General features: G+C 37.5%; 2 protein-coding genes across 4 annotated transcripts; both read left to right on the forward strand.

Annotated features, from left to right (window-relative positions):
* The first annotated feature begins 1,881 nt into the window (after positions 1 to 1,881).
* On the forward strand, positions 1,882 to 8,267 carry si:dkey-30k6.5 (zinc finger protein 85). 2 transcript variants are annotated; one of them, XM_067376222.1, is made up of 4 exons: positions 1,882 to 2,184; positions 3,297 to 3,423; positions 4,260 to 4,760; positions 6,524 to 8,267. In XM_067376222.1, exons 1-4 carry the CDS (start codon positions 2,005 to 2,007, stop codon positions 7,978 to 7,980), a joined length of 2,265 nt encoding a protein of 754 aa, XP_067232323.1. In that variant the 5' UTR covers positions 1,882 to 2,004; the 3' UTR covers positions 7,981 to 8,267. The 2 variants fall into 2 exon arrangements, with proteins under 2 accessions (XP_067232323.1, XP_067232324.1); XM_067376223.1 differs by having other exon boundaries at positions 3,300 to 3,423.
* A 563-nt stretch (positions 8,268 to 8,830) lies between these two features.
* On the forward strand, positions 8,831 to 16,745 carry zgc:103482 (intracellular hyaluronan-binding protein 4). Of its 2 annotated transcripts, none has more exons than XM_067376356.1 (8): positions 8,831 to 9,216; positions 9,402 to 9,510; positions 9,609 to 9,755; positions 15,370 to 15,441; positions 15,547 to 15,630; positions 15,769 to 15,934; positions 16,037 to 16,225; positions 16,378 to 16,745. In XM_067376356.1, exons 1-8 carry the CDS (start codon positions 8,970 to 8,972, stop codon positions 16,420 to 16,422), a joined length of 1,059 nt encoding a protein of 352 aa, XP_067232457.1. In that variant the 5' UTR covers positions 8,831 to 8,969; the 3' UTR covers positions 16,423 to 16,745. The 2 variants fall into 2 exon arrangements, with proteins under 2 accessions (XP_067232457.1, XP_067232458.1); XM_067376357.1 differs by having other exon boundaries at positions 8,831 to 9,156.
* Positions 16,746 to 25,872: the final 9,127 nt, after the last annotated feature.

Here is a 25,872-nt window from a genome sequence, read left to right on the forward strand (position 1 = left end):
GCTGAGTATTTTCTCCTTAAAATTGCAGCGGAAAAAAGACCCAAACCCGCAGTTTGAAATCGCTGGTGTCTGTGACGTCACAAACTACCTTGTAACCAATCACGTCAAAGTGCCGACAGGCTTTAGCATATAATTTACAACGAACTAGCAGGGGAGTCTTGAGAGAAGCCAGGTTATCCCGGTATATTTTTCTGTTAATATGAAAAATCGTTTAGATTTAGCAGTATGGCGGGTGTATGATATTACAATATTATGATAAAATATGCCTTTTTCCACTGACTTTCTGAGTTGTTCAAAGCGTTTCTAAGGATACTGGCTCTCAGCTGTCGGACTCGTGAATGTGAACATATTTGTATAACATTAGCAACACATTATTAGCTGTTTGATAACAAGCAAAAGGCTAATCATATTAATTACCGTTATGTGTCCAGTGTTTTAAAGAGCGATACAATTGTGCTGCATTTACCTCAGTAAGTTGACTGAGTGGATCTCTGAGATGGCATGAGCGAGTGGAGGCGGGGTTAATTTGCATATTCATTGATCAGTGTATATTAAATGAGGCAAGGGTGTAGAGTTACATTCAAGCTATATTGAGTGCCCCAGGGATGACGCGTTTTTGTAGGCAAAACCCGGAAGCGAGTTAGCATTTTAGGACTTCCGGTTCCAACGCCGTAAAGTCTATGGGTTTTTTGAATGGGTTTTTGTTAAATCGCCTGAAATAAGGTCTGTGGTTAACAAAGCCTTTAAATATTTTCACGTTTTGATCTATGACATAAAACACACCAGTTATAACCCACTTGTGATTTTTTAAACTTTTACTGTGTCTTAAAATCGGCGGTTGCTAACAAATTGCTAAAAGGGACTACTTCCTTTGGCGGGGACTTTAGACGTCATCATTAAAAATGGGACATTTGGACAGCATTTCTCATGAAAAAGTGGAAAAGTATTCATAACAGCACAGATCATAATCAGTGAGCATGTTTTTAAATAGAGTTGTTTTCTAAATAAAGTTTGAGGACGCTTGGTGGTGAAGACGTTGATCCGCGACCATGGTGTGATGTAGTCTATTTATAACCTACTGTTAGCCTTTTATATCTGACGGCTTTATTTAGGCTTCAAAATCTATAAATGTTGTGTTAACTTGTAAAGATTATCTTGATAGACAAAAAGTGTCATAACCCTCTGTTAAACACAGAGCTTATTTTCTGCGATTTTCCAAAAGTCTATGGGAAAAATGAATAGGCTTTCAGCCGAAGGAACCCGTGCGCCGCTAACTTCCGGGTTGGCCTACAAAAACGCGTCATCCCTGGGGCACTCTAGGCATGAAGAATGTTTTTTCCACAGGAAAAAAAAACAAAAAAACGTTTAAATATGTCATCAAAGATGAGTTTTAAGTTTTTTTAGGGTGAAAAATTAGTAGGCTAATTTGGATCTCATCCACGTTAATGCTTTTACAAAACATTCTTAATTCATACAGGCCTATATGCCTACTTTGCTTTGGTTAACTGTCTTGCATCGTCGGTCTTCCACACATCAGATATAAAAATGTTTGTGTGTTAGAAGAAATTAGGCGACATTTTCTTTTGGCAAGTTTGTAATTTTTTTTTAAAGTTTGAGAACTTACAAACTTAAGAATTATCCATGTACCTCAAAAATTCAAAAAAAAAAAAAAAAAATAGTTTTCTATGGTTGAAAAATAATCAAATGTAAACATTTAGCTCTCTTAATCTCACCAAAACATTTGACTTCTCCTGTGACGATGATATTTCCCAAGAAGTAAAGCGTACTAATAACTCCAACCCTCTAGGTGGCAGTACTGCTTTTACAAAACGCACTTCATTCGAGATTTTAGTTTGAGAGACAAATCTTCTTCCGTTTGTTCACCCGCCACAGACAAGCAAATGGATCGGGCTAGCTAGGATACTTTTTAAACCTGCAGTTTTGTATGTAATGAGGTAGTAAACATATTTTGGGGGATAAATTGCCAAGTAATTATCCTTGAGCATGACGGCAGTAATTCACGAGTTACTGTCCTCCGTTATGGGGGTGTTAGTTGAAAGTGTCGTGTCGGAGTTGAGCAAACATCTCTCTGACTTCACGACTGTCTTATCTGAAGAGTGGAAGCGCAACAAGGGGACTGCAGTGAACAAAAACAGACTTAAACAGGCGAATCAAGCCAAAACTGTAAGTTCTAGAGTAGATAAACGAATGCAGTGTCCATTCCTGTTCAAAACACGCTGCTTCTGTTGACTGACTGTTGTTTACATTGTAATTTCAACTGGCATATGAAAAGTGCACAGTGTAAAGGATATATTTAGAAGTCCTTAATGAATGTATTTAAATTATAAATATAATAAACCTGTTAAACTTCCCTCCATCTGTTTCCAGTAAGCCGTTGTTGCTTAAATGGAGTGTATTCATGTTTTTTTGTAACATGCTTTTTTAAATTCTTGTTCGCTTTAAACTTCAGTTAGCACTGATTCTTACAGAAACATGTCCCACATTGGAAATTAACCAGAGATAACTACGTTTTCGACACACATTCATGTTTTTGGCATATGACAAACCTATGAATATGCATCCTGTAAAGAAACTATACTACTGTCTTCTGAATTTTTTAAATATTACTGCAGTTATACACAAACAGCTGCCCCTACTTTTTGTCCACATGCCAGATATATTTGAAAACTTAAAAAAAATAAATCTATGACCTTGTCATATGTGCTCAGCAAGGTTTTAATTTGTATGTCAACAATCACGACTTTTTCATCTCGATCACACAAATTGTAAAGAAATTGTTTGGTGTTTACATGATTTTCCTTCTGATAGTAGCTTGCAACAGCAGAAAAACAGTCAATACTTCATTAATAAAAAAATGTTTTGTCTCCAGCACAAGGTAGTGTGATGACAAATTGACAATTCAGTAGAGGCTGCAGAAAACATACTGCATTTTCATTCATTCAACTACAGATGTCAATTTATATAATACACAAAATTGCTTTTTGTATCTGTTGGTGTTCACTCATATTGAGTGATTGGAAATTCATATTTTGTGAGTAAATGGGAGCAGATCACACTCAAACAGGTGAATACCTTAGAACATTTTGTCCTTTTGGGCATCTAATTGTAGTCAGAATGAATTGAAAGCAAAAGACATCATTGCAGTTCTCTAGGGATCTAAAAAAAAAAAAAAAAAAATTAAAAATTATTTTAATCAAACCCTGCTTTTGACATGCAGCAAATTTTAATAGGTGCATGCAAATAACTAAATCTCAAATGATCTCTCTGCATTTCAGAAGGAGTTTGCTGCGTTCATGGAGCTGTTGAGTAAAGCCACAATAGAGACAATGGTGAAATTGATTCATGATCGCATCTCTACTCAAGTACTGGAAGCTACAGCAAAGACAAAAGACAAACTAAATGGTACGTCTTTATTGTTAAAGTCACAATGAAATCATAACTGACATTTCTTATTTTTCTATGGAATATTGCAGTGTTTATTATAAATGGTTTGTCTGAGCACATCATAATTTATTTATTTTTTATTCACATGCCCTCATAATTTCTAAACAAAATAACTTCCCCTCCTTCTGGCAACGACATCTCTTCTCTTTACTGATGACGTGTGTACAGGCACAAGGGTGGGACAACCAGTCACTCACATGGGATCACAGCATTAGCAAATCACAATGATCAAATGATCCAATCAATTCCAGATTTACAAAATATAGTCTCGCCCTACATTTTTTCTGTTATTAGAAGCCATTTCACTCAGATATACATTACAATAGGGAAGACTTGCAACTTTTGTTTCTTGCCAACATGATTTAAAACCTGTGCAAAAATATTTGATGTATGTCTTTGCTGTACACATATATTTTAAGTAAATTTGATAAATATATGTAGTTCTAGTTTTACGATTATTCATCTCTTCTACAGTGGTCTGCAGAAGGATTTCAGTGTACCCAAAGTGCATTTATTTGTACTTGTCATGGTAGAAATGAGATCAATGCATTAAAAAAAGATTACCAGAAAAGCTTGCACTGTAAATCTGTTTGTTCTACTTAACCATATTTCAAGATTCCTGCTTGAAAATTCCTAAATGCAGTTACAAATTATAATACAGTTAATAATATATTGTGTGTTGATATATATTGTGGTTCCAAGATTTTCAATATGATAATAAAAAACAAAACAAAAAAGTCATTATTATTATTATTATTAATTATTATTTTTAAAATCTTATTGTATTCTCACAGAGGATCAAACAGCAACACCTGAGCCTGAAAACAATGTGCTTCTTGAGACTGAAAAGAACAAGGATTATGAATCTGAATCAGAACATCATGAAAACTCTGGACAAGCAACAAATAATCAGTACCAAGTGCTGTCATCTGCACCCACTGATATTCTGCCAGGGAATGTGGGTTTGAGTGAAAGCCAACCTTCCACAAGCACAAATGTAGCTGCAGAGGAGAGACAGGAGCCTTTAATTTGTGAGTCCTGTGGAGTATCTTTCAATGACTTGGCCCTGTTGAACATTCACAATGCTTTACACAAAGAAAGACCTTTCAATTGTTTGACATGTGGGAATACTTTCAAAATGATGAAATGCTTGATGAAACACCAGAGATTTCACACGACTCCGGATTTGAGTATTGAGTTCGAAGCCACTCTGCACGAAGAAGAATTCATTGTGCAGCTCGAAACCTGTGATGCTGTCAATACATCCCTGGAAACACTAGAGGTCACCACTCAAGGTAAGATTTGAAATGCGGTGCGTTCAGTAATATATGTTGCTCTGCCTGATATGGCAGTCATCTAGAACTATATACTGACACAAATCGGCATAAATGCAGAATTATGATTAATTTTTGTTACGAGTAGCATAAATCTTCCTTCCTTTCTTAAAACCTGCAATGAAAAACACCTGCAATTGTAATTAATTCACTGCATCCAATGTAACAGAATCAATGATTATAATGGGTTCTATTGTCTTTAGTCACATACTGCACCACTCTTGTCAGGTATAGACATGTGAAAGTGAAAAAATTGCAGGTTTTCAATTTCAATTAAAATATCTTTCATTTTTCAAAATGTTTAGTGGTGTGGGGGTAAAGGGTTGGTTCACCCAAAAATGTCTGTCATTAATTACTCACCCTCTTGTCATTCCAAACCTGTAAGACCTTTGTTCATCTTCTGAACACAAATTAAGATATTTTTGATGACGTTTGAGGGTTATTGAACCACACAGAGGCAGCAACATCATTGCACATTGTAAGGTCCAGAAACGTATTAGATCACCCCAAAATGAAAATTCTGTCATTAATTAATCACCCTCATGTCGTTCCACACCCGTAAGACTTTCGTTGTTCTTTGGAAGACTAATTAAGATATTTTTGATGACAGAATGCTGTCAGACTTCCTTCCATTGACTGCCTTTGCAACTTCCACTTTGACATTTCAAAAACTTCATAAAGAGATTTGGAAGACTAATCCATATGAATCAAGCGGTTTAGTCAAAATTTTCTGAAGAGAATCGATCGCTTATGACAACAGATTTAAATTAGGCTTTTACTCACATTTAAATGTTGATCAGCGAACATAAGCAGAAGCTCAACCTAGCCTGCTCCACGCACGAAATCAAACCTCATTGGTTACGCAGCACGGTTGAGCTTCCGGAAGAGGTTTGTTCTCGCACGTGTAGCAGGTTAGGTTGAGCTTGTGCTTATGTTCGCTGCAAAGGCAGTCAATGGAAGGAAATCTTACAGCATTCTGTCATCAAAAATATCTTATTTTGTCTTACGTTGTGGAACGACATGAGGATGAGTAATTAATGACAGAATTTTAATTTTGGGGGTAACTAACCCTTTTAAGACATCGTTAAACGAGTCCATGTGACTACAGTGGTTCAACCTTAATGTTATGAAGTGATGAGAATACTTTTTGTGTGCAAAAATAAATTCATTCAACAATTTCTTCTCTTTCCTGTCAGTCTCCCATGCCGTTGATGTAGTAAACACAGTGCAGCGCTTCCGGGTTCTACGCCAGATTTTTTGTTTTTTAAGTCGTTATTTTTGTTTTGTTTCTGCGCACCAAAAGTATTCTCGCCGCTCATAACATTATTAAGGTTGAACCACTGTAGTCACGTTTACAAGTTTACGATGTCTTTAATACCTTTCTGGACCTCAAAAGGTGCAATTGCTGCCTATGTGTGGTTCAGAAACCCTCAGATTTCATCAAAAATATCTTAATTTGTGTTCTGAAGATGAATGAAGGTCTTATGGGTTTGGAAAGACATGAAGGTGAGTACTTAATGACAGAAATTTCATTTTTGGGTGAACTAAACCTTAAAGGGCAGTGTGATGAAAAAAGTTTAAAAACCACTGCTTTAATAAGTTCAAATTTACTGGATACACCCAAAATGACTAGTTTTTCTATATAAAAGAAAATGTAGAAATATTTGTTACCTTTTTCAGTTTGTTTCTCTTACACACCCTCTGTGTTCTTCTTCTTCTTACAGAAATTCTCCAAAATAACTTGGATAACGAAGACTTATCTTGCGCTGTCTTGGAAAGCAGTCAGTATGCAACCGAATCGCTTGTGCAAGGTTTAAATATTACCATCGAAAACACAGAGAGTCAGCCCATCGCCACAGCTAACACTGATATGATAAAGCAATCAAATGATGGTTTGTTCCGATGCAAAACTTGCGGGAAGTGTTTTGAACTGAGGTGGAAGTTCATCAACCACGTTCGGGCTCACGTGAAACATTACAAATGTTCGCATTGCGATAAGCGCTTTACTATGAGAAGCTGCCTCATCAGACACGCAGCAATGCACACTGGAGCTCAGCTATTCAAATGTGATATATGTTCCAAGTCTTTTGTATTTCAGGCCTCCCTGGAAAAGCACAAGCGTCTTCACACGGCAGAAAAGACAGTTACTTGCCCAAACTGCCAGAAGGTTTTTCCTGGAAAGCGCTCGTTCGGCAGACACCGATGCAGAGCAGTCGAAACACTCTACAACTGTCCCGTATGTGACAAACAGTTCAAAATTAAACAAAACATGCTCGATCATCAAACACTGCACACCGGCGAGAAGCCCTACTGCTGCGAGATATGTGGTGCGTTTTATAGCTGTGAACGGTATCTGAAAAATCACCAGAAGAGTCATATTGAGAAAACCTACGACTATCCGTGCGAAGTCTGCGACAAGCGCTTCAGCGCTCGCAAACACTTGCAGGCACATATGCTCGTGCACACGAGGGAAAAGCGATACGTGTGCGACGTATGCGACAAGAAGTTTGCCACCTCTGGAAACCTCAACAGACACAAAGCTGGTCACACGGGAGTGAAGCTGTACGGTTGTCCGATATGTTTGAAAAGGTACACTACAGCGTACGCACTGAAGATGCACATGCACAAACACACTTCAAGCAAACCGTTTCTTTGTGACGTTTGCGGTAAAGGATTTACCAGTTCGGACTACATGAAAAGGCACAAGCGAATCATTCACGCGGGAAGGAGGGATTGTGTGTGTTCGATCTGTAATAAGGCCTTCATATTCCCCAGTTCTCTTAATCAGCACATGCTTGTACACACAGGAGAGAAGCATCATGAGCGACTGGTCAGTCCTCTGCTGAAGAAATTCAGTTGCGATCATTGTCAAAAGAAGTTCTACTCACAAGCCGCCCTTACGGTACACCAAAGGGTTCACACGAAAGAAAAGCCATATAGTTGTGAGGTTTGTGGAAAGAGGTTTGGGTATTCGAGCAGTATTCAGATGCACATGAGAATCCATACAGGAGAGAGACCTTTTGGGTGTGATGTTTGTGGTAAGACGTTCAATCAGGCTGTGCATCTGAGGACCCATCAGCGAGTGCACACTGGTCTAAAGTCATTTAGTTGTGAGAGCTGTGGGAAGAAGTTTGTGGATCATAGAAATCTCAAGCAACATAAATGTAAATATACCATGTAAATTCTTCAAATTTTGCAAGACCAAAGGTTACACTGAATTAAACGTTGCATCTCATGTTCAGGGCTGTTTAAAAAAAAAAAAAAAAATGATGTAATGCATAGCATTATTATGTTCATAGCTGATGATCAGTAGGGTCTTGATTGGCAAGTTGAATGAAATAAAAGTTTTCATGCCTCTGTATTTTTTAATTATGTAAACACTTATATTTTCAAACCAGGACTGAGAATCAGTGCTTGTGTGTGATGGCAATAAAAACATCATGAAGAACCAGCTCTGTCATCTTTACATTTAAATGTATTGTTAAATAATGTATTTGATTAAATATAATAGTTGATTAATCATTAAATGTCGTGTAAATACAGCGTTTGCCAACCTACTAAAATACCTTACCCTGGTTGTGTGTTGCACAGATAACATTTACAATGTAATTTTTTTAATTATTTATTTATACTGGAAAGTTATCAGTAATTCATTTGGTTTTCTTAAAAGTTCGCTTGATCTAATTCACTGCACATAACTTGTAGTAATTTTGCGAATGGTACGTCTATATTATGATAATGAAATGTTATGAAATGTATAGTGATGAGGAAAAAGTATAAACAGAAATTGTACCAATTTTATAATAGAATGGCAAGATATTTATAGTTTTACTTTTGTTCTAAAAGTTAAAATTTCACATTTCTAGTCACAAAAAGGCTAGAACATATATAAAAAGTATATTTTGACTGCGTAATTAATATTAATGAGCGCGTTGTGGAAACTAAGTGGACTTCCGGGGCGGAGACTAATTGCTTATATTTACCTGAATTCAATTGCATGAACGTCACTTCTGACGGTTAAGTTTGTTGGCGTTTGCTGACTTGACCTCAATCTATGGTCGCTGTTTAAAGACGGTTTTCTCTTTGGGAGATAAAAAGAACTTCGTTCTTTTTTTATCCTTCGATGATATCAAGTCGATTATTTAATTTTCTTTATAATCGTCAAAGAAAATGAAGGAGTTAGTGGAGGAAATGGCTGATGAGGGGTATGGATGCGCGGTTGCAAATCGTTTCGGCCAGCTGCTGGACGATGAATCCGACCCTTTCGACATCTTGTATGCGGTAGGGGTAGAAAAAAAGCAGAAGAAAAAGAAAGAGGAGCCAAAGAAAACTTCAACTTCAACTACGACTAAAGCTGGTAAGAAGGAGTCTCAAAGGGACAGGAAAATCATTCTTCCAGCAGGTGGGAGTGGACAAGGTAGGTGAAGACGGACGGGGTAACGTTAATTTTACTCGACGCCACAGGCCTTACTTTTAATAGTTATAGATTAATTTAAACAACCGCTTGAAGAATCTACATATGATGTTCGTCGTTGGTTGCTAAAGTTACACATTTAAACTGTTTACATATGTTTGTGAGATGTATTTTGTTCAATTTTATAGGCCAAGTCCGTCTTGCTCGAGGAGAGGTTGAGGAACGAATAGAAAGACGCGTGAATTTTGAGCGCAAATTCAGCGATGCCGAAGCACCCCTCAGTTTCTCTGTTGAGAGGTAAAATTTTCTATGTAACGTACTAAAAAACGCCTTAATTTTATTTGTCATCCTGAATTATTTTGCGTGCCATTCAATCCATCTTCGTCTGTGTGTAGGCCTGTGGATGTATTGGACAGGCCTGTCAGAGGAAGAGGCACTGGACGAGGACGAGGAGCCCGGGGCCCAGGATATCCAAGATCCAACGATGGATTTGACCAGAGAGGAAAGAGGGAGTTTGAAAGACACAGTGGCAGTGACCGAACGTGAGCAGTGATTCTTTACGTTCATGTTAATAGTCAGTAACTGGTTTCTATTTAGGACCCAGGCTTGATTCAGTGTCACTTTTGGGATTTAAAGGATTAACGTTAGTTCACTTTGAAATAAAAATTAGCCCAAGCTTTACTTGCCCTCACACCATCCTAGGTGTATGAGGTTCTTCTTTCTGGGGGAAAAAAAAAATCTATATTAAATCTTACATTGCTCAGTGTAAATGAGTACACCCCCTTTTGAAAACTTAAATTTTTAAACCATATCTCAATGAACACAAAAAGGTCTCTGGAGCAAAGCTAAATTTTAGACTACAAATGTCTAATTTATTCAACCACAGGTGAGTTTTTTTAAATTATTCATTACACCGGTGTCCAGTAGACAGTTGACTATAAAAGGGTGTTAAAACCCCTTCACATTTCATGCTGTCAGCAATGGCACCACATGGAAGAGAAATATCACAAGATATGAGAAAGAAAATAATTTTACACCAGAAAGATGAAGGCTACAAGAAGATCAGCAAAGCTTTACTTATCAGTCAGACTACTGGGGCTAGTTGCATAAACTTAGTCACTATATTAAGACCGTGTCCTAAGAACTATTTGACCAACTTGCGGTTATCCAAGGGGTAATCAATGTTGTTTTTACAATTCAAATTATACCAATCTACCTTTTTATGTAACAGACTTTAAAAAATTAGGACCACTCTTCAAGAAAAACATTAGTGTCTTAACTTTTAAGACCAGTCTAAGTGGTTTATGCAACCGGCCCCTGTAGCAAAAGTGGTACAAAAATTAAAAGCTGGAACTGCAACCATATCACAGAGGTGTCCAGGTCGTCCACGGAAGTTAACACCTCGACAGGAGCGTCTTCTGATAAGGGTTAAAGAAAATCGGCATGCAAGTTCACTGCACTTATCTAAAGGAGTAGAAAGCCAAACTGGGGTGACCATTTCCCGTGACACATACGGCGTACACTGCAGAGGAATGGCATGCATGGGTGCCGTCCACGAAAGGAGCCTCTCCTAAAGCCCAGGCACAAAAAAGCCCATCTAGAGTTTGCCAGGGCCCATGCTGACAAAGATGAAGACTACTGGGACTTTATACTCTGGAGTGATGAGACAAAGATAAATTGTTTTTGGAACTGATGGCTTCAAAACTGTATGGTGTTGCAATGGTGAGGAATACAAAGAAAAATGCATGTTCCCTACAGTGCAACATGGTGGTGGCAGTGTCCTTATGTGGGGCTGCATAAGTGCTGCTGGTGTCAGGGAGCTGCATTTCATTGATGGCATCATGAATTCACAGATGTACTACTCTAAAGAGAAGATGCTACCATCACTCTGTGGCCTCGGTCGTTGTGCATTTTTCCAACATGACGACGATCCTAAACGCACATCTAAGGCCAATGTTGGATTTCTGAAGAACAGGGTGAAAGTGATTCATTGGATCCTGATCTGAACCCAATCGAACACCTATGGGGAATTCTGAAGAGACAAGTTGAGCATCACTCTCCATCCAGCATCTACCCTGCGTTCCAATGTCCATACTATCCATCCTAAATAGTATGTGAGATTAAAATAAGTGTGTCCCAAAGCATAGTATGTTGAAAAGAGTATGCCAAAAGTCCCCGGATGGTCTACTATTTCCGGTAGATTTTCGAAGTGTGGATCCGTGCACACTATAGAGGCTAATATTGCCCACAACCCATTGCGCATTGGACGAGGATTCAGTTCAGAACTACAAACATGAGTAAAAAGTGTTAAAAACTACAAAACATGGCGGATATACGCGATTGACGCTGAGAGATTTGAGTGACTAATAATCAGTTTAACCTGATAGAAAATATATATTTAATGTTACCCGTGTTATTTTTCATCTGCAAATACCAATGTGGACTTTTATAAAGATCCGATTGGCCATTAACTTTTAAATGCATCATTATGCATTAATAAGAGGGGAGTTCTCCTCATGAAAGACCCGCAACTGCAGATCAACGTGCTGCATTTCACTCCGATACGGTAGGAAATTAACTAAATGAAATGTGGAGGATGTAAGATGATTGACAGGCCAGTTTACGGTGACTGGATGCGACAGAGAAAAGACGCGATTGTATGACGTGTTAGTATGTCCCAAAGCTTTTCTACTCTCTTACTACAGACTCAAAAGTAAGTACTTTTTGTTCGAAGAAAGAGTATATACTTTTAGGGTGTAGTATAAGTAGGCGAATTGGAACGCAGCATTTGTCTCTAAAAGAGGTCATTCTTGAAGAATGGAACAAAAGATAGGTTGCAAAATGTCGCCAACTTGTTCATTCCATGCCTAGAAGACTTTGTATGCCCTTCATGATTTTTAAAGACCGCACTAGATGTAGCAGTTTTTGTTGTGGGGTGTACTCATTTTTGCGTCACCCTAATTTGAGTAAAACTAAAAAATATGTAATCGAAGTTATATTATTAACCTTTCATGTTTAAGTTAAACGGATGTTATATTAAACTTAGTTTGTCAACATTTTGGAAATTGTTTTTGTGTTGAGTGTCTAAAATGTTACTTTACAAAGGGGACGTACTCATTTACGCTGAGCATTGTATGAAGTTAAATATCTAGCTTCCGCACGAGCCACCTTCTGCATATGTTGAATACGGAAAGTGTAAAACCACTTGTGTAGTTCACAAAGCTTATGCTACATCATACGCCTTCCCTATTCAATTCAAGAGCCGTGTGGAGTACATATTTATGATGGATGGCTGTGGATGGATGCTCATACTCATTGATCCCTATCACTGCCATTATAAAGCTTGGATGTTGGGATATTAATATTTCTGCGATTGTTCATCAGGATGGCTTGAGGGTTTCAAAGTCAACTAATCCTTAAGTAACTTGTTGGAACCTGCTTGTTTAAAGAAATCTGGAAAACTAGTGTCTGAAATCTTAAAGGGTTCATATGATGCTATTTTTAAGTTTAAATTTCATTTGGTAAATGGGTTAATCTTTGTTAATGGTAAACACATTTGTCACATACTGTACATTATTGTACAGCCCTCCTTCTGTTAAAGGTGCTAAAGAGGATGCTTTGTTTTATACATTTTTGCAATATTACTTAACTGTCTTTACTAACTGATAAAAGACTATTTATTAGGTGCACTGAAAGTAGTAATAATAATATACATCTGCACGAGGTAGGGCCTTAAAAACATCAGCCAATTGTTTACGCGATCATCGCGTAAACGATTGGCCCTCTGGCTTGTCAATCACTGCCATGACCTTCCTTGTGAGAGACAAGCGCGGCTGTGCGCTCCAGTAACTTTCCACACTCCACAGGCGCCGCATGCAATGTTTTTGTCCGGAGACAGGAGTAACAACTGCAGATTATGAGTTGCCTGCGGTGAGTCCGACATAATGAATCCACTAACATGATACAGCGAATGCCGGTGGTAAACACTCGTGTTCCAATACTCGTGCACGAGTTTTGTGAGGCGTTCCCTCGAAAGGAGGGGGGGTTGTCCTTACGCATGCGCTCATTTCAAAAACTCTGTAACAGTCTTTGGTTTCTCAGTCGACGAAAAGATCCTCTTTATCACCTTTAAGCTCAGAGTGCTCTGATTGGCCAGCAGACCCAGCACGTTGTGATGTATCTGAAATGTAACCCCGTTACTAGTGTTGTCACGGTACCAAAATTCCAGTAGTCTGTACCGATACCATGAGAATTTTACGGTTCTTGGTACCAATTTTGGTACCACAGCAAAATCTGTTAGAACTATTTTACTATTTTATATAGTCTATTTTAAAAACATTAAATATGATTTGGAGCGTGTTTGTGTGTTTAGACTGCCTCGATGAAATACATTTTGAAATATAAAATAAATAAATGCTCAAACATTTTTTTTTTTTTTTTGTAGTGTTGAAAAAATGAGCATATGCTGGTAAGGTAGGTTTTGAAGCTGGTATGCTGGTTTGAGCTGGTTTATGCTGGTCAAGTGCTGGTCCTGGACCAGCATAATCCAGCTCAAACAGCATATCGGCTTCAAAACCTACCTTACCAGCATGTGTTTTTTTTTTTTTTTTTTTTTTCAACAGGGGTAACAGACGTGCGTGTTTATTTTTGATATTCCGTCAATGAAACAATATACTCTCCTGTAAATCTATTAAATATCAGTTAATAATGGTAACCTAAATAATAAATTAATTTTAGTTAAATATATTTTAAAAAAATATTCGTTTTTTTATTTCCACACAAAGATGCGTCATATAGCCAAAGTCCCGTTATTATAGTCTTTGATATAGCCTACTGCTCTGCGCTTTGAGAGGGATGTGGGACATGAGCAGGAAAGAGGCAATTTCTCTTTAATAATATCTTCGTTATCTCCTGATGCTACAAGCAACTGACACTTGCTGTAAAAGGTCTGAAGAGCGAGTTTTATCCTCCGCAGGGGCAAGCATTCAGGCTATGTCTGATTAAGCGCTGTCAGACTAAAAGCGAAAGTAAAAATCACCATGTGTGAAACGCGCTATACAAATAAACTTGACGCGCCTTATAAAGTCTAATAACAAGCACAAACTGACGTGCAAGCAAAAAGGTTTCTCTCCTTTTTTTTTTTTTTTTTTTTCTTTCTACTTTACCACAGTAAAGAATGCGAATAGCCCATAATAGGCCTAAATGCGAACAAAAGAAAGGTTTATAACGTGAGTGAGAATCTGTTTCTTTTCCCAAATTTTCAGTGGAATAACTAATGGAATATTGTTAAATTCTCTGATAATCAGGTGACCAGATCACGATTCGCAAAACAGAATACGAAGCTTAAATGTATGGACTCGTGTACCTGTCTCATTCGGCATGAACCAAAATGTTTCCATGGCTGCGATGCCACATTTAATTGCTAACCTATTATTTCTTGTGTAATCTAAGCTTTGTGCTTCACTCGTGTCATATTCAAGTAAATGCCACAGCCCTATCAGTGGGTACCGAGATTCTGGGTATATTCGGTATTACCAGTACTACAGAAATGCGGGTATCGTCACATTTTCAATATTTCAGTACCTAATTGGTGAAGTACCGGTACTTTTGACAACACTACCCATTACCATAATCCAGTATCCAAGGCTTTAAGCAATTGTGAACACAATGTCGTTCGTTTTACCATATTGGTTGCAGCCTGAGTCTGTTTCTGAAAATGTGGATCAAGCCAAATGATCAGAACCAATTTTGCAAGCATGACTTGAGCAGAATGCTTTGCAGTGGCCATTGTGTTTTTGCTTTCGCATCCAAACATGCAGCGTCTCCACGACATGGCAACACTACAATTCACTGAAGCCTCATCTTCACTCTTTGCGTATGCCCTAGTGGCAGGCATTCTGCTCATTTCACATTGTGACAGACATTTGCGAAAGTAATGTCTGGACCTTGATTAGGGTGTTTTAGGCAGGTCTGGAACCGCGTTCTGTTAGAATAAATCCCTTTTGTGAGGGACTGGGCATTGTAACTTTGCAGATCATATACATCAACAAACCGATGCATTACACACTAAAGGAAAACAAAGCATCACATGACCCCTTTTTATAATCTTTTGTGTGCGCAATGTCTTCTGGTAAATGAGGCATTACTTGAAATCAGGAGTGTCCGTTCGGAAGAGAAGCGCAGTGGCAGTGGATCTCGTAACTGGGGCTCTATGAGAGACCACATGAGGTGACTGTTCACATTTTATATAGTTATATTATTTTAGATTGGAATACTTTTCTCAGTTTGCTTTTTACCCCCATTTTAAAATGTAATTTTCCTTCTGTCCTGTAGTGAAATTGAAGAGGCCTCCCCTAGTGAGGAGGTCGTTGAAAATGAGGAGACCCAAGAGGCAGTTGAGACTGATGGAGAAAACAGGTCTGTTTCGCACAGCTGCAGAAAACATCTTTTAACACTTAATGCTTGACAGCACATACTATTATGTGCTGGTTTTATGAACTTGTGCTTCCTTTAAGTCATAATGGATGTTAATATATATAATTGTTGTTCTTACAGACCATCCGAGACTGAGGAAGTGATTGAGGTTGCCATAGAGATGACACTGGATGAGTGGAAAGCCCTACAGGAGCAAAGCAGGCCCAAGGTAGAGCTGAATATCCGTAAGGCAGACACCCCTATGCCTTCCAAGGCCATGGTTATCCATAAGTCCAAATTCCTTCAGGTAAGGAGTCTCGTTCTTGGTGCTAAGTTTATTGGATGCTGTTCTGCTTTTGTAATTGCTGGTTTTCTGGGTGTTTTTTTTTTTTTTTTTCTTTTTTTCTAGAAACAACATAATGGCATTGATGAAGAGGATGTGGTTTTCCGTCGCCCGGCCAATGACATTACCTGTCAACTGGAGATCAACTTTGGCAGCCTTGCTCGGCCCTCTCGTGGTGGGAGAGGTGGACGAGGTGGTCGTGGCCGTGGAGCTCCCTCCATGGCATCCCAAAGATCTCCACAAAAACTTGAACCTGTAAGTTAATGTTGTATTGGTCGCATCAGAATTTGCCCTGACAACACAGTCCTGTGAAATGCAAGAATTACAAGCCAACTAGGTGTTCAAGCTTTGTGAGAAAATGTGCTCGTGGTGGTTTGGGGCTAAATCATGTTTTGGTGTATCCTAAGGCTCCAAACCCGGATGATCCAGAAGATTTCCCTGCACTGGCCTAGTGCTCCTCCAGAGGTAGAGGGTGAAAATCAAACTGTTCTGCAACCCATGTTGGGAACACTGATATGGGCAATGTGCACTTAAAATGATCAAAAAATAAAGAATGCACAAAGTTGTTTTTTGCATTTGCTGTAATGTCATCTTGTTCATTCTTTAACTTTTGCACTTGATTGGACTTAATATTTTGAGTCTGAAGTGGTTTGTTCTAAAATAAAGCATGCTGTTAAAGGCCCTCACTTGTGCTGAGTGAACACTTTATTGCCCAAATGTGTTAAGCATTTAATCATTAAAATCATAATGTGGACTTTAGTTCACCAAAAAATAAAAATGCAGTCATTAATTACTCACCCTCATGTCGTCCCAAACCTTTCGTTAATCTTCGGAACGCATATGAAGATCTCTTTGATGGAATCTGAAAGCTATATCCCTCTGACAGCTATATAGCTACCACTCTGAAGCTTCAAAAAGTTCATGAAGTGATCTAAAACTAATCCATATGAATTAATTGGTTTAGTCCATTTTCTGAAGAGACCCAATCAATTTATATGAACCAATTTAATTTGGGCTATTACTCGTATAAACATTGATCACCAACCAAACCGTTCAACCGACTCTGGATTCACAAGAACAAACATCTTGCGGAAAGTCAAACATGCTGCATAACAAGAATGAACCTCATTTGTTCTCGCACACATCAAGCAAACATGCTTGAGCTTCCGTTTACCACAACTGATGAGAGTTGATTAATGTTTGTGAATAAAAGCATAAATTCAACCTTTTTATCATAAAGTGAATGTGTCTTGAGAATTTGGCCTAAACTGCTAAATTCATATGCATTAGTTTTATGATCTCTTTATGAACTTTATGAAGCGTCAAAGTGGTAGTTGTTGCGGTCTATGGAGGGACAGAAATCTCTGATTTCATCAAAAAGATCTTAATTTTGTTCCAAAGATGAACAAAGGTCTTATGGGTTTGGAACAACATGAGGGTGAGTAATGACCGAATTTAAATTTTTGGGTCGACTAACCCTTTGTTTAGACTGTTTCCATAGTTACTCAATTAGCCAGAGTTATGGGGTATCAAACAAGGTGATGGTGGCAGCCACTTTGTTTTGAACAAGATTGAACTAAAATGTAATTTTCTGTTTTGAATCTCTCTCTCTCTCTGTCTGTCTGTCCTGTCTGTCTGTCTGTCTGTCTGTCTGTCTGTCTGTCTGTCTGTCTGTCTGTCTGTCTGTCTGTCTGTCTGTCTGTCTGTCTGTCTGTCTGTCTGTCTGTCTGTCTGTCTGTCTGTCTGTCTGTCTGTCTGTCTGTCTGTCTGTCTGTCTGTCTGTCTGTCTGTCTGTCTGTCTGTCTGTCTGTCTGTCTGTCTGTCTGTCTGTCTGTCTGTCTGTCTGTGTCTGTCTGTCTGAGATTATATATATATATAATCTATATATATATATATATATATATATAATATATATATATATATAAATAAAATCATATAATCAGTCTCTGTGTGAGCATGCAAGCATGCTCCCATTCAAAAGTTAGGGGTCAGTAAGTTAAGACTGAGCAGTTAATCTTTATATTAGACAAAAGTTTGAAGATTGGAGTAATGGCTGCTGAAAATTAATAAAATATGATAGAAATCTAATTAAGTTTTACCACGTTGTGCTTTTTTTTTTTTTTTTTTTTTAATCGCACGTAGCCTCGCTGACCATAAGATTTTTTTTTTTTTTTTCAGAAAAGAAAACTATCTTAAGGATTCCAAACTTGAACATTAGTTTTGTGTATAATGAAAGAACTATGAACAGAAAGGTTAAAATCAATTTTGTTTAGTATTTTGAGTTCAAACAACATTAATAAATAGGAGATGGGTAGAGATGTATTTTAAATTGGTAACTCATAACTGCAGTCCAAATAAACTATTTAATTTCAGCCTCTTTTCAGTACAGTGCTTGATTTTACCACCAGGGGGCATAATACCCTAGAGAATAAGTGAAATCTGACCCTTGCGCTCCTGCTGCCAGTAGGATGTCCATTGTACTTCTATTTCTCATGTGCAGCGAGCAGTGGTGAGACTTGTAAAACTGGATCACTGATCCTATACCGTCACCTACTGCTTAAAATGTTACTTTTATAAAAAAAAGTTTTGATGTCAGGAAATACTTTTTTTTGTGTGTGTGTGTGTGTAGACAAGTTTCCTCTAAGCTCACAGTGTTTTGGCTCGTGATGGAATGTCACACTGCTAGTCATATAGTGAAAGGAAATTAAATTTACAATGGGCTGTTTCCTCCAACTCACCGTGTATCACTATAGATTTTGGCAGTTTGCTAGACAATACTGCCAATCTTGCTGAAAAGAACCAGGGAGCTCTGTCTTGCAAGCCTGGCAGCAGTGAACTGTGGAATCTGATTCCTCAATGAGGAAATGGGCAGTAGTGAGAGAACCCCATCTGCTGAAATCACTTTTTTTCTCTCTCTCTCAGGCTGCTGTCCCTCTTGATTGCTCTGACACTCTTATCTTTCAGCTATAAGAGTCTTGTCTTAGTGTAGTCATATGAGACACACTGTTTTAGTCTTTGAAGAGAGTCTGTTGTTTTTTTTAGGGGGATTGAGCCAGATTCCCGTGGCTGCGTTAACACTGAGGTGATTGTAAATGTTAGGCTTAAATGTTCTTTCTGCATTCTCAGGGCTGTTTTTTCTGTGGATAGTGTTGAGCTGGTGAAACACACACAGGCATGAGCTCATTGTAGCTGACAGAGTGAATCCAGATGGATAAAGCGGTGATACTGGAAGGATGTGTGTACAATATTTTCTGCACCCAAGTCCAAAGTTTTCTTTGTCTTGGCATCTTATGTTTTCCCATCAGCCCTTTTCCTTACTCTTTCCCTCTGTATTTAAGTGGCTATTGGGGGGATCATGAACTGTGTGACTATAATTAACTGTCAACTGTTTTGAATTAATATAGATCCATTGGGGCGTAGAAACAAATGGTGATTGATCGTTGCCCTCAGGACCCAAAGAGTGATTGATTCAGTGTGGTGTTGAATTTGGTATAACCCCAAAAAAGCATTTGTACCTTTTGTTGTTTATTTTTCCTGAACAAATGTTAGGCTAAATCTTTCACAAGTGAGATCTTGTTTTCCTTCAGATTATTGTATCACAGTGATGGAGTCTTAGTGTTGCTACAGATGCTGTGAAGTGGTTGGTCCTATAAGCAATGGGAGATGATCTGAACTGTGCTGACATTAAAAGTCTTTGGACCTGCTTCTATTTAATCTGTGTTGGATTTGTTCATGTTATCCTCCTGGGATCCAGGGGGGAAAAAAACATTTGGAATTTAATGTTTTTTGTTTTGTTTTGTTTTTTCTCATGACATTTATAGAGTTTGGAGAAATAAATTCTCTGTAGAGAACTCAGGACTTGGGTACTTAGAAAATAAAGGTAAACTAAAGTAAATTCTTGTTTTGTGCTTATTTTCTTTACAGTCCCCTGCACTGATTATATAGTTGAAATATGTTTTTCATATTTGTGTATGCACACACTAGTACATAATTAGTGGTGTTTAATCTAAATGAGTTTTTTTTTTTTTTCCCCAAGCACTTTGACAGAAATTTAAACTTCCACAAAACATTTGCACAGTTTCTCAAGTATGTTATGAAATATTAAAGAATGATTTAATTTCCATCCGGTTTTTTTTAAACAGTTTTGTAAACATGGATGAAAAGTGTTTGACCATGTGTGTGTATGTATGTATGTATGTATATAATATAATATAATATAATATATGTGGTTTATATTTAAGTGGTTTAAATTTTAGTTTTTCACTAGAAAAATCAGTTAAGTCATGCTTGTAAAATCATTCTCCAGTAATGTTGAGATATATATATATATAACTGCACTGTGATTGGACAGCTGTACTAGAATCCAAAATTCCCTCTCCTTTTTTTCCCCCCCTGTGGTGTCTCAAGGTTTTGCTCCATGGTAAATAGGTGTAGAGCTCAAATCGGCAAACCCAACATATTGATTAGGGCTTTTAAGTCTAGAGCCGTTAGCAACCTTGAATCCTGAAGAGCATACTTGTCGACTAAGGAAATGGAGTCTGATAAACTACATGCTTTTGGGACTCAATTACATCTCACAAAGAAATGATTCTTCACAGAATAATTGTTTACTATGAGACAAACTGCACAAGACTGTTTGCTCTGTATTGATTAATGCATAATGCAATATGCATGCATTTGTACTATTTTTATACACATTTGATGTGTGTGTTTTCAAACAGGCTGGTCATATCAAAGTCTTAACCCATATCTATTAATAATAAGCAGCTAATCAATCAGGGCTTTAGAGACATGGGCTGCTTTCACCCTGCAGGGAGAGAGGAGGCCAATCAGCAGTACCCATGCTCATTATTAATTCAGTAGCTATGGGACCTCTTAGCTCTCTACCCCACTGAGTTTAGAGCTCTGTGTCAGCACAAAGTGCATCCATCACATTTTGGCCTTGGTATTGATTAGGTCTGCTATGTTAAAAATATTCAAGCAACAAGTAATATTAGTCATCACTATGGATAATTAACATGTATGAGTTGAGTTATATATAGAATTACAGGCATTAAATATTCTGTTTTAGATGCAGTGCTGGTTTATTTTTTATGGATAAGTATCTGAGTTGAATGGTGAAATCACAAGCAATAACTAAAACTAGTGGTTGAATCAGCTGTCATCTTCAAGCAAACCTAGTTATATTCACGACATGTGAAAAATCAAGATGTTTATGACAGCAAGAGTAAATTTTGAGGATTTGTCAGATACTCTTTCTGTAGTTCCATGGTTACAAATGACATTAAAAAGATTTGTTCAAAACACTAACTTCAGAAACTAAACAAGTGACTGTCGCTGAATTCAGAACCGCACAGTAGTAGGTCTATACTACTTGTACTATGTTTTCCATATCTTTCCATGGCAGAAATAGTAAGTGTAGTATGCTAGTATGTGGTTCCATATTCAGCATTGCTGTGTCCCAGTTCACCTACTTATACTAAATGTACTCCTTTTTTTTTTTCTTTTTTTTTTTTTGTAAAGTAAAACATAGTTTTGAGTGTAGCAGAAGAGTAAACAAGCTTTGGGACATACTATCACGTCATAAAATTTCAGATCTGTGCACACTAATGGCAAATATTGCTCACAACCCAGTACGAATAAATCTAGAACTACAAAAACGAATTAATCTGCAACAGCATTGTGAACTTTTGTAAAGATACATTTGGTCATTACTTTTAAATGCATCATGCAAACTGCAAGCAAATGAGGAGAATTCTCCGCATGAAAGACCCATGACTGGCAGATCAAGGCACTACTACGTTTCTCTCCAAAACGGTAGGAAATTCAATTAAATTGAATGTGGAGGATTTTAACTGTGACAAGATGATTGACAGGGCAGTTTGAACTGAGCAACAGAGCTGTCCATTAAACACAGTTTTAATGAAGTAGCATGTCACAAAGCTTGCCTACTCTTCTGCTACACACACAAAAGTATTTTTTCTTCACAAAAATAGTTCATACTTTTAGGGCATAACATAAGCAAATATATAGTTCCTGTTCATTCATACAGGAATGAACCAAGTGAGTCATTGAATCATTCATTCAGCAGATTTGTTCAAAACTGATGAAACAAAACACCACTTTGAGATGTTTTATTTTGCTAACTATTTCACCATCAGAGCATAAACAAACAGACAAATCAACTGGCGATATTGTGACTAAAATGTAAGTTTTTCAGTATGAACTTTTTGTTCGAATTATCTGTCATTATCATTTATAGTTAGGAAAACAATCTGTTAAAAAAAATACCGTTCACGTAGTAAACATGCAGCGCTTCTGGGTTCTAAGTCAGAACGCCGACTCAGTGTTGGCCGATGCTGTTCATGTGAGCACCACGACACATGCGTGTGCTGCTGACGCAGGAGCTGGCCTGCTCTCGATATAGAACCCGGAAGTGCTGCACTGTGTTTACTATGTGAACAGCATAGGAGACTGACATGGAAGAGAAGAAATTGTTGACAAAAGTCATTATTTTTTGTTTGTTTTTTGCGCACAAAAAATATTATTTTCGCTTCATAACATTAAAGTTGAGCTACTATTATGGACTATTTTAACAATGTCTTTGCTACCTCTCTGGGCATTCAAAGTGGTGATAACATTGCAGTCTATTGAAGGTCAGAAAGCTCTCGGATTTCATCAAAGATATCTTAATTTGTGTTCCGAAGATGAACCAAGGTCTTATGGGTTTGTAACGACATGAGGATGAGTAATTAATGACAGAATTTTGATTATTTTGGGTGAACTAACCCTTTAAGAGACAAATGTGACTGTTCCTGCTCCGGTTTCCATGGTTGTGTTTGAACGTGAAATATTTAAAGACTTTTTTGGTGTTGTTGTTCTTTATGGTTCTTTATCATTTCTCTGTCATTGAAATGAAACTGAAAAATGTCTAACCTTGTCTGGAACATCGTCCAGCACCACAGAGTTGGGCAGTCAGATCAGGACAGTTTGAAATGTTCAAATTACTTATTCTTTTTCATTAAAACACAAGCAGGTCGCTGGAGATCGTCTGTATTACATTCTATTTTTAGGGCACAGACAGTGTGTGGTCTGACCTACCCTAACCCAACCATGTCATCTAGCTTATTGAATGTGGATAAATGCCCTCAGGTGATTCTCTTTTAGTCAACTGCTGATCTCCCTGTGGTGTGATACAACATGGCCCTGACAAGTTATGGAAGTGCAGTCCAAACACAGCACTGTAGAGCTGTTTAATTAGTTCACACTCTCCACGGTAGACACCCTAAAGGCCCTTTAGCATGCTTACTTTATCTTAATGTGTTTACAGTTAGAAATAACCTATGCCACATTTATCACCAGGCACTGGCCTCCTTGGTTCCTTCGAGAGTCAAGGCAGTACAGGCGATGTTGTTCTTTCTGGCACGGAACTAGTTCTTCTCTAAGCTGCAAATCTAGTGGCGCTTTTAGCAGCTGTGTACATCTCTGTTTTAACTATGCATAGGTGGTGTTGTGCAGTAATAAGATATGTGTAGGCATGTGATGGCTATGAATATTTCATTTGAGATGTGATTTTTAGCAACAAACAATCTGTGAGCTGTAGGTCAAAGACTATTTGTTTTGCATGCATATGTATGACTGCTTTGGCCTGAGGGATGTGAATATCTGCCTTTTATTATTATGTTTTTATTAACATCCTGAGATTGTGCCAGAACTTTCCATGACCATGTAAAGGTTATTGTAATGGTTCTAGTGGGTGGTGAGGTGGGCACCTGCCCTGTAAGCCCCTCCTGGGATGCTCAGAAGGGCATTTCATTTGGTTGTCGTAATTTTGTTTGTGAATTATTATATGTATTTTTTTATTTTTAATTATTTATTTTTTTTCTGTATTTGTGGAAGTAAGTTGTAGAAGCTTGTGGATGTACAGTATCTCACAGAAGTGAGTACACTCCTCACATTTTTGTAAATATTTTATTATATCTTTTCATGTGACAACACTGAAGAAATGACACTTCGCTACAATGTAAAGTAGTGAGTGTACAGCTTGTATAACAGTGTAAAATTTGCTGTCCCCTCAAAATAACTCAACACACAGCCATTAATAATGTCTAAGCCGCTGGCCACAAACGTGAGTACACCCATAAGTGAAAATGCCTAATATTAAAGTGAACTACCATAGGAATGTGAATAGGAAGGCTAGTCCTTTGAAATTTCTTTTTAAAGAAATAGTGTATTCAAAATGTTCATTATTTACTCACCCCATTTTAACCCATACCCTGCCATTGTTTTTCCCCCCCAAAGGAACACACATTAGTAGGTTTTTATTTTTTATTTTTTTTTGTAGAATCTTTGTGTAGCATTTCACATACAACTTTTTCAGTGACAAGATCAATGTTTTTCTTCAAAAAGATACAGCTTTTAACAAAGTAAATATTTTGCATAATAGTGAGTTTGTTCTCAGACTTTAAAAATGTAAAAAATTATGCTTTCATGTTTTAGGAAGAAGACCTTCCAATGGGGGACCGTGATATTTGATGTGCGAGGAACAGACTGAAATTTAAGCCGAATGGAACAGATCTATGAAGATGCTTCAAAAATAGGAAAAAAAAAAAAAACAGTGTATATGGGTTTACAACGAGACAGTGGTGAGTAAATAATAACACCATTTTCCTTTTTAGGTATTTAAAGGTGCCCTAGATTTAAAAATTGAATTTACCTCGGCATAGTTGAATAACAAGAGTTCAGTACATGGAAATGACATACAGTGAGTCTCAAACTCCATTGTTTCCTCCTCCTTATATAAATCTAATTTGTTTAAAAGACTGTTACGTAACAGTCAGGATCATTAATATGTACGCCCCCAATATTTGCATATGCCAGCCCATGTTCAATGCATTACACAAGGGCAGCCAGTATTAACGTCTGGATCTGCACAGGAGAATCAACAGACTAGGTAAGTAAGCAAGAACAATAGTGAAAAATGGCAGATAGAGCAATAATAACTGACATGATCCATGATAACATGATATTTTTAGTGATGTTAGTGATTGTTTTGTTAGCATGTTGCTAATGTACTGTTAAATGTGGTTAAAGTTACCATCGTTTCTTACTGTATTCATGGAGACAAGACTCATTATTTTCATTTTTTAAACACTTGCAGTCTGTATAATGCATAAACACAACTTCATTCTTTATAAATCTCTCCAACAGTGTGTAATGTTAGCTTCAACCACGGAGCACAGCCTCAAACTCATTCAGAATCAATGTAAACATCCAAATAAATACTATACTTATGCGATTAGACATGTTGCATGACGAACACTTTGTGAAGATCCATTTTGATGGTTATATTATCTGTGTGAACTTTGTTTATGTTGTTTAAGGCAAGCGCGAGCTCTTGGGGTGTGGAGCACGAGATTTAAAGGGGACGTGTACCCTGAATCGGCGCATTTATAATGATAGGCAGTTAAAAAAAATTAATTAAAAAAAAACTAAGGGGTGTTTTGAGCTGAAACTTCACAGACACATTCAGGGGACTCTTAAGACTTACATTACATCTTTTGAAAACATGTTCTTCGGCACCTTTAAAGTTACACAATGAACAGCATGAAGCTGAAAGTTTGTTACATGAAAAATTATATATTATATATGAAAAATTAGCATGCATCTTTCGAAACAGCAAAACTCAAAGGAATCACCAGTTGTGAAAAAAATATGTATTTGTCCATCTGCTCTGATAAGATGGCCTGTATCCATATGTACACTGTGCACAGGGGTGCAACGGTTTTTATCACAGAATTACTCACGGTTTCGGTATGGTTCAGTATGTGCTATGTTCAAGGAAAAAAGACTACTGTCAAATAAAATAAAGAAAATAATAACAAATAATCAAACTACAAGCA

This window comes from Chanodichthys erythropterus, chromosome 22, assembly GCF_024489055.1.
Source record: "Chanodichthys erythropterus isolate Z2021 chromosome 22, ASM2448905v1, whole genome shotgun sequence".
NCBI classification, from domain to species: Eukaryota; Metazoa; Chordata; class Actinopteri; order Cypriniformes; family Xenocyprididae; genus Chanodichthys; species Chanodichthys erythropterus.

What these genes read in the sequence shown, in the direction of transcription:
- si:dkey-30k6.5 (XM_067376222.1), top strand. Translation starts at nt 2,005, where the DNA reads ATGACGGCAGTAATTCACGAGTTACTGTCCTCCGTTATGGGGGTGTTA. An exon ending in AGGCGAATCAAGCCAAAACT is followed by an intron (nt 2,185 to 3,296) that starts GTAAGTTCTAGA and finishes TCTGCATTTCAG; the next exon opens with AAGGAGTTTGCTGCGTTCAT. An exon ending in GACAAAAGACAAACTAAATG is followed by an intron (nt 3,424 to 4,259) that starts GTACGTCTTTAT and finishes GTATTCTCACAG; the next exon opens with AGGATCAAACAGCAACACCT.
- zgc:103482 (XM_067376356.1), top strand. Translation starts at nt 8,970, where the DNA reads ATGAAGGAGTTAGTGGAGGAAATGGCTGATGAGGGGTATGGATGCGCG. An exon ending in TCTATGAGAGACCACATGAG is followed by an intron (nt 15,442 to 15,546) that starts GTGACTGTTCAC and finishes TCTGTCCTGTAG; the next exon opens with TGAAATTGAAGAGGCCTCCC. An exon ending in GAGACTGATGGAGAAAACAG is followed by an intron (nt 15,631 to 15,768) that starts GTCTGTTTCGCA and finishes TTGTTCTTACAG; the next exon opens with ACCATCCGAGACTGAGGAAG.